The following is an 18,339-nucleotide window of genomic DNA, read 5'->3' on the forward strand; positions in this document are numbered from 1 at the left end:
ACAACCCCATTTGTTCAGTTTCAACTGTTAACTACTCCTTTCTTATAAAATACTGACTTGGCTTTCACACAGGAATTTTTAAGTAGATTATCAAGGTTTCAAACTGAGAACAAAGATATCCATCTGGAGCACAAGGAGGTGAAAATGACCTCGAAAACTTGCAACCTTTCCCAACAACTACTGAAATTTACATAGATTCTTACATGTAATGAGTACATTACTGAAGGGTCTGAACAAATACCCCATAAGACAGTTTACCATAATTGACTTTTTATTTAAAAAAATTACAGGGAGCAATTTCCAGCATATTTTATAAAAGTACTGCCTGTATCAAACATTTATATCACTATTAATTCCATTGAAGAGCTGCCTTTTTTTTTTAAGGTACTAATTCCAATTGATGGGATACATGCCCTTAAAATAGAAAGTTTCCATTATTTATCCAAATGTCAAAATTAACATTATTGAGAAGTTTATTGCTTTATGGCTGGGCAAGATGCTGCTAGCACATTTTATGTAAATAATATTCTTTATTAAAAACTATGAGGTCCTTCTGTTTAAAACTTTCAGGATAATTCACAGAAAATAGATGTATTTATTCAAATTATACACTGAAGGGCTGGGCTATTGGCTATAGACATTTATATGTGAAGCAGCTCTTTAAAGAGATAAGACACACAAAATAGGTCTGCCTTAATAGAATATACATAACTGAAATTAACAAAACCTGGAAGACCAATATTGTTATACTATGTTCTGTTAGGATCTTAAAAAAGAAATCACACATTTAGTAGTCCATTTGTGCTTAAAATATTCATATGCATGAGAAGCTTAAAGAAAAAACACCTCTGTACATGATGATGAAAAGAAAGTAATAAATTTTTTGAAATTGCACTGTTATTTAAAACACTTTCCTAAAGTCAGACCCTCCTTTGTAGCTGGCACAGTTTTTCAGGTCTAATTGGCAACCTGGGGAGGCCCTTCTGGTATCAGTGAAGTAAAGAAGGTGGTGATAAAAGACCAAGCTGACGCCATTAATCCAGGCCTTTGAACTGCACTGGCGTCTTCACCTGCATCTTCTCCACTCTCCTCTTCAAGCCCATCATCCATAAGACGCTCCTTTCAAACAAAACAAGAAACATAATCCTAGGGGATTTGAACAGCTAGCATTAACTCATGAAAGAAAGAATTAAATTCTTACCTACAGAAAAGGAATATGAGCATGTAATAAGGAAATGGTACATATCTGGTCACTGTAAAGCTTTATTAAATCCAAAATTGATAAATTCCTCAGTGTTCATGTTCAAGTGGATAACTGCCAATTTAATACAATAAATTCTCAATGTGTGCATAATTTACTTTCTAGGCTGTTTTCAGGAAGAATAATGTTAGTTCTTAAGTCTCTTTGGGGTTTTTTGTTTGGGTTCTTTTTGAGAGAGAAAGAAGAGGGAAAAAGCAGATGGTGAGGGAGAGAGAGAGAGAATAGTAAGCAAGCTCCCTGCTGAGTGCAGAGCCCAAGACAAGAATGGATCTCATGACACTGAGATCATGCCCTGAGCCAAAATCCACAGTCGGATACTTAACCAACTGAGCCACTGAGGCACCCCTGCTTAATTCTAATACATGACTGACTCAGTATTATAATCTAAGTTCTCCCAGATAAAATCACACAATTTATATGTTAATATTTCTTCATGTGCCATTCCACAAAAACTTGTGGAACACCTCAAGATTCTTTTATCATGTTGGTTTCTTACAAGTGCTGAGGAACATCTATATTTGAAGTATACAAAACCCTCATTAGCATACCATTTCTTCAAGTTCTAGGTTGTTTGCATTTTGCCCATCATTGTTAACTTCGGCATTATTGTTGGGAGCCTGTTGCTGACCTCCTTCTTGCCTAAAAGGAAACCATCCAGCTTGGTGTCTGTTCAGTAAAATAAAGAAAAAAAGAAGTCGCAATTGTTTTTATTTGTAACACTAAAACATTAGTGTCCTACAACAGAAAAATTATTTCAACTATAATAAATAAAAAGACCAAATCTCCTACTTCAAGCCAAGAACTACCCCCTCCTCCTCAAAGCAATGAGAGCAAAATAGGAATCGGCTTAACTCTAAAAATTTATCATGGACTTTAATGGCTCTATGCTAGATATCTTAATATCTAATTTAGCTATCTTAATGTCCTAACACATTGAGAGTCATAACTTCTTTTCCAGTATTTTTCAAAATGAAATTCAACTACGTATTTCTTTGCCTCTTAGGGAAAAGGGGGGCAAGAAAAAGCCTACTTAGGAAAAAAAAAGCCTGACCTATTCCCATAGGTCTTACTATTGATATTGATAACTATTACTAAAAAGTACATCAGACACTTCAAGTTCTAAATAATTGATATGCCAGGTCTAATTCTTATGAAAGATGGTAAAAGGAAAATCTGTAGACAGTTCTGATAAACATTCCTACTCAATATAACCTACTTTACTTTGGGTGCTAGATATCTGGAGTCCAAAACTCCTATCCCTTCACTCAACAGTCATGGCAGATTACCATATGCCAAATTCTGTGCTCAACAGTTAGAAAGTAATTAAAAGAAATCACAAAAAGTTAATGAGCATCACTCACAAATAAACCAGTAGCATGGCTCCCATTACCATGATAAACCGACTAAAAGAAGAATAGAAGTATACAATGCTAAGGAGAATTGCAGCTCGTGAGAACGTGTACATCCAGTCTAGCCAGTCTCGATTGAAGTCTTCTTCATTTAGCACTGGACCTCCCTGTGCATTCATTTGAACATTCTCATTCATGGGTCGATTTTCTTGGGCCACTAGGTTTGGAGCTGGTGGGGGTTCTTCTCCAGGAACATGTGCCAGATTTAGAGGCTGTGAAGCAGCAGGCTGCGCTGGGTTGGCATTTGATGTGGCCTGAGCTGAAACTGCAGCTTGACTGAAATATTCACCAAAATTAATATTAAAAAAAAAAAACTTTATCATACTATATTTTGTAAAACTTCCTTGGGGAGCCGTATGCATTTTCATAAACCTAATATGGAATATCACAACTCCTATAACACATTTCTTAGGTAAGTACAAATCATAGTGGAAAGTGGAGCCAAGATTGATGATAGGAGTGAGTAGCTCAAGAAAGGATGCTAATACCTCAGCTTCACAGTCTGAGACGGTAGGGGAGAGGTGGAAGAGATAAGAAAGCCATGGTAATTACTATATTTTCTCTCTTTCATTAAAGTACCTTATAAAGTAATAACCAAATCCTTTACCAAATCTTTTCACTAGTGGCCCCTTTTGTTTTTCTGCATGGGATGACTACTACCGCACCCACCACCTCTCCCTTAGAGCCATGTTTTGAAAAATACGTCTAAAAATGTACATTAATCATTACCCTATGTATCCACTGTCAGTGATAAAGGATTTATATCTGTATTTTAAGATATTAACTAGATCCCAGATAACAACACCTCAACCCCAATCCCGACTTTTGGGAACTCCATCTAGGAACTACTTGAATAGGTACTTGTAAACCTACGAGGAATTGTGATCCTGAAGACTGCCTATAATTTGATTGCTTGAAAGAATAAATTTTCCAGAGGCTCCCAGTAAGATGATAATATATCTGGGATTTGCTTTAAATTATCCAGCAAAGGAGGGGAAAGTTCTAGAACAAGAATGCCATGATTTGATAAATGTTGAAGCTGGGTGGTAAGTACACAACGATTCATTTTACTATTCTATCTCTTCACGTGCTAAAATTTTTCTACAATAAAATGTTTAAAAATCAAGATAGCAAAATATAAAGCCAGAAATTTTACAAAAACCTATTTAAGTCAGTATGCTAATACCTTGTATCTGTAAAGGCTTTTTTAGTTACCAAAAATACTTCCTACCTAACAGATATTCTGATTCTTGGTGAGTTATTTCATTAAAGGAAGGAACTTGAGGCTCAGGAATTAAATAAATACATAAAACTGCATGATTTAGTAGCAAGCTACAATAAGCTCCACTCATCTTACACAAATTCTCAGGAGGTTATATAAATGAGATAAGGGGTATAAAGCATCTACAGTACAGTACTAAGCACAAAGCAGTCACTGGAATAATAACTATTATCACAGCAACAGGTAAGGTACAAATAGCCTGTCTGCAGCCAAGGGATCATGCGAAAGAACATTAGGATATGAGGTTCATAAAGCACGTCAGCTTTATGGGGTAAGGTCTGGAGTAAGGATAAGGATACCAACTTCACACCATAGATAAGGGAATCATCAGATACTTCGGAGGGATACATCAGATACTGGCTCAATTCAGTGTTAGGCACACTAACCTGGCAGCAGTAGAATGAAGTACAGTAAAGAGTCTAAAAGGAGAAAGAACAATTGCAGTAAAATAGGTCCAAAATGAGAAAAGATCTGGGCAAAATATAGATAAAATAAGATACGGGGGAAGAACAAAAGTGAAACAACATATTAACTCATCTTAGTAAAGTGTTGGGTTCAGGGACAACTGAAGGCAGAGTCAAAGCTGATTTAGGTTAAGGGCCTAGAGGATAAATAAAAAGAGACTGTGTCACTGACGAAGTCAAGAAGGAGAACACATTTAAGAGGATGGTGATGTCAACTTTGAGATGTCCTGAATTGAGAGGTAAGGCAAATGTCCCTATGGAAATCTTCCAGCAATCCGGATGAAACACAGGAGATAAAGAATAGGGGTCACCCACAGAGAACTAACAACTAAGGCTGCAGAAAAAAGAAATCCAAGAGAACTGGCCCAGGACTGGATCTTCTCTTCCTTACCAGACTGTCATAAGGTACATGGCAAGTACACAAATACCCATCCAACTGAACATGCAATGTTACCATTTAGAAGAAGGGGGAAATGGGCCATCAAGGACACAAAATAAGTAAAGAGAAAAACAAAATGAAGAGGATAACAAAATCACATAAATAAGAGAACATTAAAAAGAAGCTGGAAATGTTAAATGAATGCATAGAAGAATGAAGGCTGAGAAATTGTGCTCCATGCTGACTAGAAGAAAGACTTACTAAAATACTGACAGTCCAGAAAGCATATTAGCCCTGTGCCAACATGAACCTCCCTGGCATAGGACTCCCTTTTTCTTCAGCATCCTCTCTCTTCATGTAGATTTGCGGCCTTCCAGTGAAACTCCCCTAAGTTTTCTCTTCTTACATAGATAAAATGTTGTATTAAAGAAAGCATCTCACTACTGATAAATGTAATTAGGGGAAAGAGGGAGAAGCAGATAAGTTTAGCTGATGTGAACTGGATGTGAACCTCTCCTCTGTAGCCAAATAATTTAAAAGAAAGTATCTGCTGAAATGCTGGCAAACTCATTCTCATAATTTTTAAAAACCAGTAAAATGAATCAGTACATGAAGTCCCAAGTCAACTTACCTAGTATGAAAAAGAAAGCAAAAATAATGAACTCAAATAACTTACTATTGCATGTAATACTGATGAGCATACATCTGTTGCCACCACAGCATCTGCAGGGGGCTGAAAGCGGGATACACTGGGAATCCAGCTGGAATAGCTTGCCCAGGAAGCTGGTTGTCCACATTTCTGCAATAAAGAGATAAAGAAATGTCTTTCCATGCTCTAGAAGTTGAAAGCATTTCTCAGAATTTTCATTTCTTAAGTATAAGCCATCCATAGACAAAATATATTAAACCATATTGAAAAAGAAAAATACTTATTTTCAACATTCTTCAAATAAGATATTATGGCTTATATAAGATGACTCAGACCCCAGGTGTATCAAACAACTAACATTTCGGCCCAATCTTAGTAAGAAAGCAAACACCAACAAAATGTGTGGCAAGCCTGAATATTTGCTATCTTCTCATTTCAGCAGGAAAGGCCAAAAATACTCTTAATTCTATTTTAAGTACATTCTCCTTAAGAACCAAAAGCCCTAAAACAAACTTTACAACAAAATGTTTCAGGAATGTGGAACCTACCAAAATGATATTTTATGTTAGTAATATTTATATTAACAACATAGCAGATATTAGCTATAAAATAGAAAACATTATAAAAATCTGTAAAATATTTCTTTAGTTAAAAAAACAAGATTGGCAGAACATATTTATATGTACATTTTTAAAGCAGGCTAAATGCCTACTAACAAAATTTGTGTAAGGTCATATTTAAGGGCTCTATGCCTCAGTTTCCTTACCTCTAAAATGGGGCTAATAATAGAATCTCCTTCATAGGATTGTTAGTTTGTACTCAATAAATGTTGGCTATTTTTATTTTTACTGTCCCCTATCCCTAAATCTGAATACAACTTGAAAGTGTGTATTTGCAGAATCTGTGTGCTAACTTTCCTTTTCTTCGTATTACTTGAATTTTATCTTTAGCTGGTATAAGCTGTCTAACCAGATGAGACAAGAATCGTTAACAAATTCATGAACTTTTAATATGATATGCAAAAGACTGTTAGTGTACAATTGGCAATAACTGATTATAGAAAACTAATTTCGAGTACCTAGGTGGCTCAGTGGTTGAGAGTCTGCCTTTGGCTCAGGTTGTGAATAGGGTCCTGGGATCAAGTCCTGCATCAGGCTCCCCCTGGGTGGCCCAGTGGTTTAGTGCCTTCGGCCCAGGGCATGATCCTTGGAGTCCCGGGATCAAGTCCCACATGGGGCTTCCTACATGGAGCCTGCTTCTCCCTCTGCCTTTGTCTCTGCCTCTCTGTGTCTCTCATGAATAAATAAAATCTTTAAAAAATAAAGAAATAAAGCTTCATCTCATTCCAAATATTTAAATAAGTATTAAATGGACTAAAATGAAAGTATTAAAAGTTAAACCATAAAAAAACTTAGAAGAAACTGCAACTGATTATTTATCAAACCTTTGGAGGGAAGGAGATTTTCCTAACTTATAAGCAATAGAAGAAAGCATTAAAAAAAAGGAATCCATATATTTGATGACATAAAATTAAGAGACAGAGCTTGGGAAAAAATGTTTTCAATAAATAATAGTTCATATATTTTCTACATAAAGAATTCAAAGAAAGGGAAATAATCATTAGGACACCAAATAAATGCAAACTAAAATATATTTTCTTTTTTGTCTGCCAATATCCAGTATTGGCCCTCAGGGGATACAAGTGAAACCCAACTCTTTCACTACTAGCAGGATGAAATGGAATACAGCTTTAAAAAACAATTTTACGGGATCCCTGGGTGGCGCAGCGGTTTAGCGCCTGCCTTTGGCCCAGGGCGCGATCCTGGAGACCTGGGATCGAATCCCATATCGGGCTCCCGGTGCATGGAGCCTGCTTCTCCCTCTGCCTGTGTCTCTGCCTCTCTCTCTCTCTCTGTGACTATCGTAAATAAATAAAAAATTTTAAAAAAAAATAAAAAAATAAAAAAATAAAAAACAATTTTACAAATTAAATTCCTTTAAAAATGTTCACTTTTACCCAACTGCCCAAATAATTCTACTTCTGAGAATTAAGAAATACAAAGTATGGGAAAAAATTTCATATCTCCGTCCCAAATAATATTTTATGTTAGTAACATTGTTAAAAACATAGCTGTTACTAGCTACAAAATTTAAAAAATTTTAAAAATCTATTAAAAAAAAGGTGGAGGGAGTAAGAGATTAGAAGAGCTTTATGAAACAATCTGTCAACCTCTCTGAATATGGACTCAATCAAAACAACTATAAAAAGACATTTGAGATAATCAGGAAAAACTAAACATGAATTGAGTGTTTGATGTTATTAAAGAATTTTTGAGTATTCTACTAGTATTTTGATTTTCTTATAGTCCGTATCTGTCGTATCTGTTACATACAGCCAGTACTTACAGATGGAATTACAGAGTATCTAGGGGTTTTGCTTTAAAATATTCCAGCCCGCCTCTTTTTCCGGCTGGAACCACGGAGGGTGCAGAAAAGAAGAAGAAGAAGGTTCCTGTTGTGCTGGAAACCCTTAAGAAAAAGCGAAGGAACTTTGTGGAGTTGAAGATCAAGCATCTGAAAAAAAAGTTTGCCCAAAAGATGCTTCGAAAGGCAAGGAGGAAGCTTATCTATGAAAAGGCTAAGCATTACCACAAGGAATACAGGCAGATGTACAGAACTGAGATTCGCATGGCGAGGACGGCGAGAAAAGCCGGCAACTTCTACGTGCCTGCAGAACCCAAGTTGGCATTTGTCATCAGGATCAGAGGTATCAATGGTGTGAGCCCAAAGGTTCAAAAGGTGTTGCAGCTTCTTCGCCTTCGCCAGATCTTCAATGGCACCTTTTTTAAGCTCAACAAGGCTTCAGTTAAAATGCTAAGGATTGTGGAACCATGGGGGTACCCAAACCTGAAGTCAGTGAATGAATTGATCTACAAGCGTGGTTATGGCAAGATCAACAAGAAGCGAATTGCCCTGACAGATAACACATTGATTGCTCGGTCTCTTGGTAAATATGGCATCATCTGCATGGAGGATCTGAGTCACGAGATCTATACCGTTGGAAAACGTTTCAAAGAAGCCAACAACTTTTTATGGCCCTCCAAATTATCTTCTCCACATGGCGGAATGAAGAAAAAAACCACCCGTTTTGTAGAAGGTGGAGATGCTGGCAACAGGGAAGACCAGATCAATAGGCTTATTAGAAGGATGAACTAAGGTATCTACCATGATTATTTTTGTAATCTGGTCAGTTAATAAATGACTACTTTCAAATGGAAAAAAAAAAAATTCCAGCCCAAGAAAAAAAAAGAGGAACAAGAGGGAATAGATGAAGAATGTTTAACAATTGAGGAAGTGGGTGTTAGGTAAAAGGGAGTTCTTTATAATATTTTCTGTACTTGGTGAACGTTTAAAAAGTATAATCAAATTTTTAAAAATTAAAAAAGCAGTGAATAAAAATATTGACTTACAATATTTTTAACATAATAATATACTATAATTGTTATAATATAACAATAAAAATATTGTTTACCCTACACACATACACATGTCAACAGGGAATGATTCATTAAACTATAGTAATCTGGGATGCCTGGGTGGCTCAGCAGTTTAGCACCTGCCTTTTAGCCCAGGGCGTGATCCTGGAGACCCAGGATCAAATCCCACATCGGGCTCCCTGCATGGAGCCTGCTTCTCCCTCTGCCTATGACTCTGCCTCTCTCTCTGTGTGTGTCTTTCATGAATAAATAAATAAATAAATATTTTTAAAAAATTATAGTAATCTATATAATGGAATATTATGCACTTAATAAAGAACAAGACAGGGTCTTGTGTATTAACAGGGGACGATGTTACTACATTTAGTAAAATAAAATGTAGGTCAGTGTGTATAGGATGTACACTACTATTTGTGTTAAATACACACGTCCATGTACCCACATATGCGCATGCACACACACATACACACACAGTATTTGTCATGGATAACTAGGACACACAAGAATGAAACTGCTGCATACTTTGGTCACTTTTAAAATGGTTCCATTTGCATGTATCACCTCTTAGAAAATAACTAAAAAAAGAAATGATCTGTTCATTTTCCTATCTCTCTGATCAGATTCTGTGCTCCTAAGAAAAGGAAATAGGTTTCATTGTGCTAAACCCTGTTATTGTATCTCCAGGGCTTAGCACAATAAATATCTGTTGAACAACTACATATGCATAGCAAGAAAACTCTGAAATAAAGAGCTGATTATAAGCAACTATTTTATCTAGAAACTTGTAAGTTTCATTTAATTTTCAACATTAAATGAAGTGTAATGTTAACACAGTAAAAATTACAACTATATTAAAGAAAACCATTTGCAAAAAAAAAGAAACACTAAATGTTAACAAATAGTTGTCTTCAGATGATTAGACAGGGGAGTACTTTTCCCCCTTCCTTTACTGTTCTTTTTCCCCAAAAAATCTTAATATACATATATTACTTTTATAATTCAAAATAATTAAGTAGTCCTTTTTTTGCAAAGAGCCAAATAAAGTAGCAGAAACATGGGGAAAATGTAACTATTTAGAATGTGAAATATGTTTGTCTCCAAATAAAATTTCATATTCTTTATGCAAGGAAAGCAAAGTAAGAGGATAACCTGGTCTCTCCCTCTGGCCTTGGGAAAGTCGGCTGTACATACCGGTGGCAGGAAATCATATGACGGCACAGGTTATGACAGCTTTTTTTTTTTCCCCTGACACAGACTATACCAGTTAATACTATTCAATAAACGCTAAACAATGGAAAAAGGGGGTGAAGGAGATTCATAGGACACGGAAATGGTTGAGTACAACAGAGACCATGACAAAAAACAAGAACCTGAAAGACTACCATTCACAAACATATACTTGAAAGCTATACCAAAAGATACTCATTAGTATGCTTTCTAAAGTTAAGAAGTACAAAGGAGAGAAGATAAAAGGACCTGGAAACTTCAAAAATCAGGAACAGATTCTTTAAAATAAACCCTGTGAAGTCAGCCCCATTTCCTTTACCACTCCATAAGATGCAGCAACTGCATGGAATCCCCACCTCGCTCCCAGAATATGCCTTCTCAAGCCTCTCCACTCTCAAGAAGTCTTTGTTCTACCTGCTGAACTTCCCTTAAAATCAGCTCAAACATTACCACGTACGAAGCCCTCCCCATCCCTCCAAGCAGAGACAGTCACTTCCCTCTCCAGGTTCCTGCAGAACTTTTTTCAAGACTCTGATAGACAAACAGATTACCATCTGCTGATGTGCTATCTGACCTACTTCCATTGAGGGCAAGTGCATAATTCATTTTCCTGTCTTCAATGCCCAGCATATAGCAAACTGTAAGGTAAATTTTTACTGAAGAAAGTCACAAGGTCCTCAAAGAAACAGATCTGCTTACTCAGTTTGCCAATACTTAAAATCTGACCAGTAGATCTGACTAGAAAACAGTTTTTTGTTTTTTGTTTTTTTAGAAAACAGTTTTAAATGGGAGGCTGGAAGGGAGACAAAAACCATTATAAATGAAGTCAAAATACAAACAGCAACCTACTAAAACAAATGATAGACAAAATAGGGAGTCACTTCCCCAAGACCATTAAGAACACAGACTTTTAAGTCAGATATGGATTTTAATTCTAGTTCTGCTGCTGACCACTTCTGTGAACTTAGGCAAGCTACATGGCCTTTACGCCTCCTTCTCATCTATAAAATGGGAGAAAATAGTACCTGGACTAGAGTGGATATAAAAGTCAATGTATAGCACTGAATTACATAGCATATATAAGTGCTTAACACAATGCGTAACTTTTGCTTAGTGCTTTATAAGTATTATTAATATTCTTTTAAAGAGCTGTCACATACAAATTTTGGAAAATAGCAACACACCAAAACACAAGGATTTCATAAAACAAAAAGAATGTCTCTTTATCATGACTCAAATTAAAATAGGAACATTCTAATTAATCGCACTGGCAAGCACATGGGGTATCAGACTCTAACAACTGTTATTGGAAGAACAAACTAGTACAACTTTACTGCAATTTTGCAATAGTCTTAAGAGTGTGAAAAGTGTGGGATCCCTGGGTGGCGCAGCGGTTTGGTGCCTGCCTTTGGCCCAGGGCGTGATCCTGGAGACCCCGGATCGAATCCCACGTCGGGCTCCTGGTGCATGGAGCCTGCTTCTCCCTCTGCCTCTCTCTCCCTATGTGACTATCATAAATAAAAATTAAAAAAAAAAAAGAGTGTGAAAAGTGTTAAGATACACTTTGACCCAAGAATTCTCCTCTTACAACTTATCCTAAAAGAATAACTGCTAATATATAAGTATTTAAGAATATTGATTGCAGTGAGGTTTAGTGGGAAGAAACTAAACAACTCAAACATTTATGATAGAATATTGCCCCAACTCTTCACTGTTCTATAACAGGATTATACATGCATACTGTCTGGCATATAGTGGCAAATTCACTTATTCCAGCTGATATTGACTCACAAAGCTAGCTGCTCACGTTCAGGAATTTTGTGAGCCAACCCTAGGTACCTTGAAATCAGCAAATGCTACAAATCAGCTTTATTCCTGCCCCCCTGGAAAAGCCAGTTGGTAAAGCATTTACCAGCACGCCACTGGTAACTTGGCAATACCTCAGTGCTATTGACCATGGCCAAGGGATTTGTTTTAGCTAATGGAATGTTAGTGAATGTGATACATGCAGAGGTTTTAAATGTGCTCAGGGGTTAGCTTCCCCTCTTGTATTCCTGTCATTTGTCATAAGGAGAAGGTGTCTAGTCCAGAGAATGAGAAACATGAAACAGACCAGAACTCAACCTACAGCCTAGAGCAGAGCTGTCCCGAGTGACTACCAAGACTCATGAACAAGAAAAAAGAAGTATATTGTGGTAAGCCACTGGGATTTTGAAGTCATTACACAGTAAAACCAACAAAAGACATTCTTCATCAGTAGAGCAAATTGACATCCACATAATGAAATATCATAGACTTTTTTTAAAGAAATGGACACCAGATGCTGAGACAGACAGAGATAAACCTGGGAAGATAAGATGTTCTGGGTGCAAAGTAGTCTCCCTGGAAAGAACGAGCTTTGAATTGGGTGGTGCATAATAAGACTATGATTAGCAAAGTGCTGAGCAAAGGCTGTTTCAAACAAGAAGTGGGTACAGAAGATGACTAAGGGGTAGCCAAGTAGGATGTTCAACTAAGGCATTCCTGGAACATGAACAACTGGAGAAACTTGTACTCTTTGTATCTCTTCTCCTCCTGTGGAAGGAGTATTTCCATCAGCTGTTTGAGGTGGTAGGAGAGGGATTAAGGACCTTGTAAGCATGTTCATATTCAAATACTACTACTCAATCTCTGAGTATCCTGGCTAGCTGAAGGGCTTTTATTTGGCTGTTTGGGAACTGCCTCTAATGATCTCTCTCCCCATTCTTTTTTTTTTTTTAATTTTTATTTATTTATGATAGTCACACAGCTAGAGAGAGCAGCAGAGACACAGGCAGAGGGAGAAGCAGGCTCCATGCACCGGGAGCCCGACGTGGGATTCGATCCCGGGTCTCCAGGATCACGCCCTGGGCCAAAGGCAGGCGCCAAACCGCTGCGCCACCCAGGGATCCCTCTCTCCCCATTCTTTATCCCCACCCCCAACTCTACTCCAGAGCTAAATCACCTTAAATAAATGTTGAACAAAAGTCTAAAAAATATTGGTGTGAATATAAGAATTCACCCAAAGTGCTACATGTCTCAAAACTTTTTTTTAAGATTTTATTTATTTATTCATGAGAGACACACAGAGAGGCAGAGACACAGGCAGAGGGAGAAGCAGGTTCCATGCAGGGAGCCCGACGTGGTAGTTGATCCTGGGTCTCCAGGGTCACACCCTGGGCCGAAGGCAGCAGTAAACCGCTGAACCACCTGGGCTGCCCTGTCTCAAGACTTTAAATGTGGTAGATTTATATTTGAATTGGAAATATGTCCTGGCTAAACTATGTTTTTAAGAAAGGCTTATGAAATATAATAGTATGATTTTTTATTTAAAAAGTTTACTTAGAAAAGTGAAAGGATATTACAAAAACATGAGCAATAGTTATCTCTAGATGGTGAGCTATAAGCAATTTTTACTTTTTTGGGAGGGGGCGGGCAGAGGGAGAGAAAGAATCTTATGCAGGCTCCAGGCCCAGCACAGAGCCCAATGCAGGGCTTGATCTCACAACCCTGAGATCATGACCTGAGCCAAAATCAAGAGTCAGATGCTTAACCAACTGAGCCACAGAGATGCCGATGCCCCAGCCATTTTTACTTTAAAAAAAACTCAAATAATATGGAAGGGTATAATGAGTAAGTTTTCGGTTTTGTTAATTATAAAACAAAGCTGTTAACATTTCAGGGGGAAAAGCTGGTACACAAAACAGTGGGTATTCTATTCTATAAACCAGCAATTTTTGGAGTTAAACTAAATAAATGTGAGCACAATAGACTTGAGTCCAAAACAGTCAGTCAGGATTTATAAATGACGTTATAAATGCACAGCCAACGTGGTGATGTACATGTTCTGCTTATTGGTCTTCTCATATTTCCTCAAGACTTAGATATGGCAATAATCACTTGCATTAGGATTTCTCAAAGTGACATTCCCAGAGTATTAAGTCGGCAAATTCCTGAGCACAACCCCAAACTTGGTGATTCAAAATTCCAGGGAGAAGGGACCAGGATTTGACAATTTTAATAAGCTCACTAAAGACTGAGAAGACTCACCTACGTGGTAAAAAATATGTGACTAGTTAAATGTAAGCTGTACTGAATTTTGAAAAAGGAATGCAGAGCTTATATTCTGTTGGTGAGTTCATCAAGCTTACTAAATTATTGCTCTTGCACATTTAAGGCTAAAGCCTATGTTAAACAAAATCTACTTAAAGATGAATTTAAAGTCTTCATTAGTAAAAAAATTATAACTATAAGATTAAGTTAAATTATATTCCTTATTGAACTGAATAATCTATTAACTCTCAGTAAATTGCTTTGTATATTACAAAGTGCTCTTCCCAAATATACTTATTTTCCAGCACCTAGTACTGGCATTCATACATTCAAATCTGTCTGCTGAATGAATGTCCAACATTCACTTATTAAGTATGAATGAATTTGCAAGTAATTGCTAACATTAACACCTTACGTACATGTACTCTTTTAATCCACACTAGAATCCTGTATTATAAGTACTAGAATCCTGTATGATAAGTACTATTCTCTCCAGATAATGAGCAAACTGAAGCAAAGTGGGGAAAAGACTTGCCCAAGCTAGTCAGTAGATAGACCCAAACCAAGGTAAGCTGGCTCCAGAATCTGTACACCCCCAAGATATACTGCCTCCCTGATTTAAAAACAAACATTATTCATCTAGTAATAGATTCCCTAAGTAAAGCTATCATTTCTTTAAAGATTTTATTGTTCATCATTTTAATACTTAGCATTTGACAAAATAAACACTATTTCAAATTTTTCTGATCTGTTTGTTTAATACATTCCTAAGAGCTGAATGCTTTCATCTTCTGTTGACTTCCTCAATGGAAATTATTAGAAAAATTATTAACCTTTTCCCAAGATATCTATGGTCTTATTCTGAAGACCTGCAACTTATAAGCTTTGTTTTATTATAAAATACATTCACTATAAGTATGAGGAGTTAAAAATCTTATTGTCATTATTGACTTATCATTATATATTCTTCCAGATTTATTATAGGCATAATACTCCCATTTTTCCAGCACTACTACCAAATAAGTAAAATCACTATATAAATTGAGAGGAACTGAAAATGTCTTACTCTGCAAAAAACGAGAGGAAATGAATTACTGTCATAAGATAAAAAATATCTTAAGCTACCATTCCATAACATAAATCCTGTGAACGTTACTTTTTACAAATACCTATGTTTTGGCTTAGAGTAATCATTTTCTAAAAACCAAAACAGTTTCATAGGTGCTTCATAAAAACCTACCAGCAATCTTACCTAAAAATTTACTTTTAGAGAAAAAGCTTCACATTCAAGAAATAGGAGACGAGTTTTCTTCTATTTTGCTATATACTCAGTTTTGTTTTTCAGCATTAAGAATTGAGTTTTAGTGTACACCTTAAGTTTACATAATGTTTTATATCAAATATTTCTGATATTTTTATATCAAATATTTTATATCAAATATATCAATATAATTCAATATAAAAGAAAAAGAATTGAATTATGTCTAAAGTTCTAAGTAAAAAGAACCTGAATGTTTATTCTACCCTGTGTAACATGGCAGTCAACAGCTACTCCTTGATTATGTCACTTACACTACCATTCTGAGGTTCTAGCCATTTCCTTATTTCTAGCACAACATAGACCTGGAGCACTGCCACACACCCTGCAAGACCATAACATGATATGCAATACAAAACGATCTCACTACCTGTTACTCATGTTTCCTTTACTTCAAAAGTAACAAATAATAGGACCCCAGTTAAATACCCTGGTTTACATAAGGCAGGTCCAAACCGTATTCTCCAGGATCCTACTCCTTGAGGTGTCTGAAGAATGCTGTGGTTATTGGCTGCATTTCCCCCTAGAACTGCCTAATCCAAGAAGCCTGCTATAATTGCTAAATATAACGTAGCCATAGCAAGTTTCTTGAGTAAAGTCCCCTAACAGACTCTAGATAACATGCAATGGTTACCATATCTTTATAGTGTATCACAGTTTTACCCTACGTCCGCTGTCACCAAGCCTGGCTGATCAGAAACACCTGTGGAACTTTTTAAAAACAGATCACTCAGTCTTACAGTCTTCCAAGAACACATTCACTCACTCTTCTGCTTCCCAAAGGCTAATTTGAGTAGATTGATAGTGAAACTGAGTAAAAAAGAATTTTTTTAGTCACCTAGATCCTTGCTATTCAATGCACGGTCAAAGCATCAGAAGCATCAGCATCAACTGGGAGCTTGTTGGAAATGCAGAACTTCAGGCCCATCAGACCTGCTGAATCAGACTTGCAGCTTAACAAGATCCCCAGGTGATTAGCACAAGCATTAAACACCAAAAAGCACTGCCCTAGACGATTCTGATGTATGGCCAGCTTTCAAAAGATTAATCCCCTAACCCTTAAAATGTATAAGGAAGAATATGAATAAATTTCTAATGTACTTTGATTACTGTGGAGGGGCCCCCATGAAAGTCAAGAGTAACAGATTTTTAAGACGCCCAAAACTATGGTTTCACTCACCCTTGCATTACATATGGGAACTGATGACTCTGTGCTGGGTCGGTTTGTGCTTGTGGAAGGGTACGTTGCCTCAATCCCTCTGAGGAAGAACTGGCAGCTAAAGACAAGGTTTCTTGACTGGATGATGGAGTTGTTGATCCTGACTGATCTGAACTCTACAAACAAAAATGTAATTATTTCTTCTAGGAGACTTAATTCATTGCAATCATGAGATTAGAGACACATTGTTAAAAATGCATTTATGAGATCCCTCTGCGAAAAGTGAATCTTAGAAATATACTTATCTGAATCTTGTGCCCAGTGTAATAGGCTGATATTTTAATTCTGATGAGATTAAGAGCTCAGAAAACCAACAAATGCGGGTATGAACAAGATACCAATCAAGATCTTAAAATTCTCATGTTCCAAAAAAAAAAAAAAAAAATTCTCATGTTCCGATGATGTCATTAACTCGCAGATTCAATAACTTTAAATAATATAACCCCTTGAAGATCACCCCAATTCGTTGCTGTATGAAAATAGTTCGTCACATGTTTTATGTAAATTTAAATCATAATTACATTTGATATAAATTACAGTTATCCCACTTTAAATAGCTGGACACAATATAATTTTAACATCCTTCCAACTTCTTTAGATTCAGATTTTACCTGTACTGCCTTCCTATTGACTGGATGTCTTTTTGTAGTCTATCTTCCTAAATCCTGCCATATAAAAGGTCCCAAGGACACTGGTCTTTTTGCAAAACTAACAAAGCTTTCTTTAAAGATTAGTCTGCATAAAGTAGACACCAAGTAGGTGTCTACCTAATCAGACTGAGAAGTCTAATCCTTAGGGACACAAACTGGTAAAGGCCTCTTTTTTGTCAAGATCTCATTAAGTTGACCAGCATAAAATGGTATTCATTTAAAAAGAAAATGAACAGAAGAAAGGCATAGCCATTTGGCAGCACAGCCTAATTTTGCTAGAACTAATTTCTTTTGACCTTAATATTAGATAACTCTTGCATGACTAGATTTTTAAGACAGTCTCAAATCCCACTGAAATTTCTCTGCCATAAAAAATGAAGGGGAATTCAACTTAATTTTCCCTTGATATTTTTCATATTTTCATTAACACAGCTTGAAAAAACTGAATATATATATACTAATGACATGAAATCATGGCTGAGAAACCATGAGACAAGTCAGGAGAGGTCTTTCTTAACAAAAACTGAAGCAACACAACTGTGTCCAAAGACCATCTCCTGAACTCTGCCAATGCCGATATTTTCTCCCTTCTTATGAAAGGTAGGAAACATAGAAAGACCCTTTGGTTTACTGACAAACTATACTTCAGTTTAACAAAAGCTAAATTCCCATAGCTAGTACTAGAACATACCACTAAGGCCGTACTAATTAAACATAGTAACTAAAGGATCTAATTCTTAAAGAAGCAGTTAACTAGTAATTACTGAAAGATCCTTCAATTAGTTATCACCTCTGACATCCATCTCCTCCCTAAAGTTTTCGCTAGATTCTTCACAAGAAGGAAAGTATATTTGGCAGTATTTAAGTAAGTTCCTTGCCCAAGAGGTTTAAAGCAACCTTCCACTCATCCAAT

General features: G+C 36.4%; 2 protein-coding genes across 2 annotated transcripts in view; one reads left to right on the forward strand and one right to left on the reverse strand.

Moving 5' to 3' along the window:
- Nucleotides 1–253: 253 nt before the first annotated feature.
- Nucleotides 254–18,339, reverse strand: part of HERPUD2 (HERPUD family member 2) — a 33,849-nt gene continuing 15,763 nt past the window's right edge. The window contains exons 5-9 of the mRNA XM_055314693.1: nucleotides 16,738–16,892; nucleotides 5,472–5,594; nucleotides 2,623–2,946; nucleotides 1,810–1,927; nucleotides 254–1,119 (exon numbers count right to left, since the gene is read on the reverse strand). Of these exons, the coding sequence (XP_055170668.1) occupies nucleotides 958–1,119; nucleotides 1,810–1,927; nucleotides 2,623–2,946; nucleotides 5,472–5,594; nucleotides 16,738–16,892 (882 nt within the window). The 3' untranslated portion in view covers nucleotides 254–957. The remainder of the gene's footprint in view (nucleotides 1,120–1,809; nucleotides 1,928–2,622; nucleotides 2,947–5,471; nucleotides 5,595–16,737; nucleotides 16,893–18,339) is intronic.
- On the forward strand, nucleotides 7,948–8,732 carry LOC129502856 (60S ribosomal protein L7-like). The gene has a single exon (XM_055314694.1). The coding sequence runs from the start codon at nucleotides 8,043–8,045 to the stop codon at nucleotides 8,658–8,660; it is 618 nt and encodes a 205-aa protein (XP_055170669.1). The 5' UTR covers nucleotides 7,948–8,042; the 3' UTR covers nucleotides 8,661–8,732.

Source organism: Nyctereutes procyonoides, unplaced genomic scaffold, assembly GCF_905146905.1.
Source record: "Nyctereutes procyonoides isolate TBG_1078 unplaced genomic scaffold, NYPRO_anot_genome, whole genome shotgun sequence".
NCBI classification, from domain to species: Eukaryota; Metazoa; Chordata; class Mammalia; order Carnivora; family Canidae; genus Nyctereutes; species Nyctereutes procyonoides.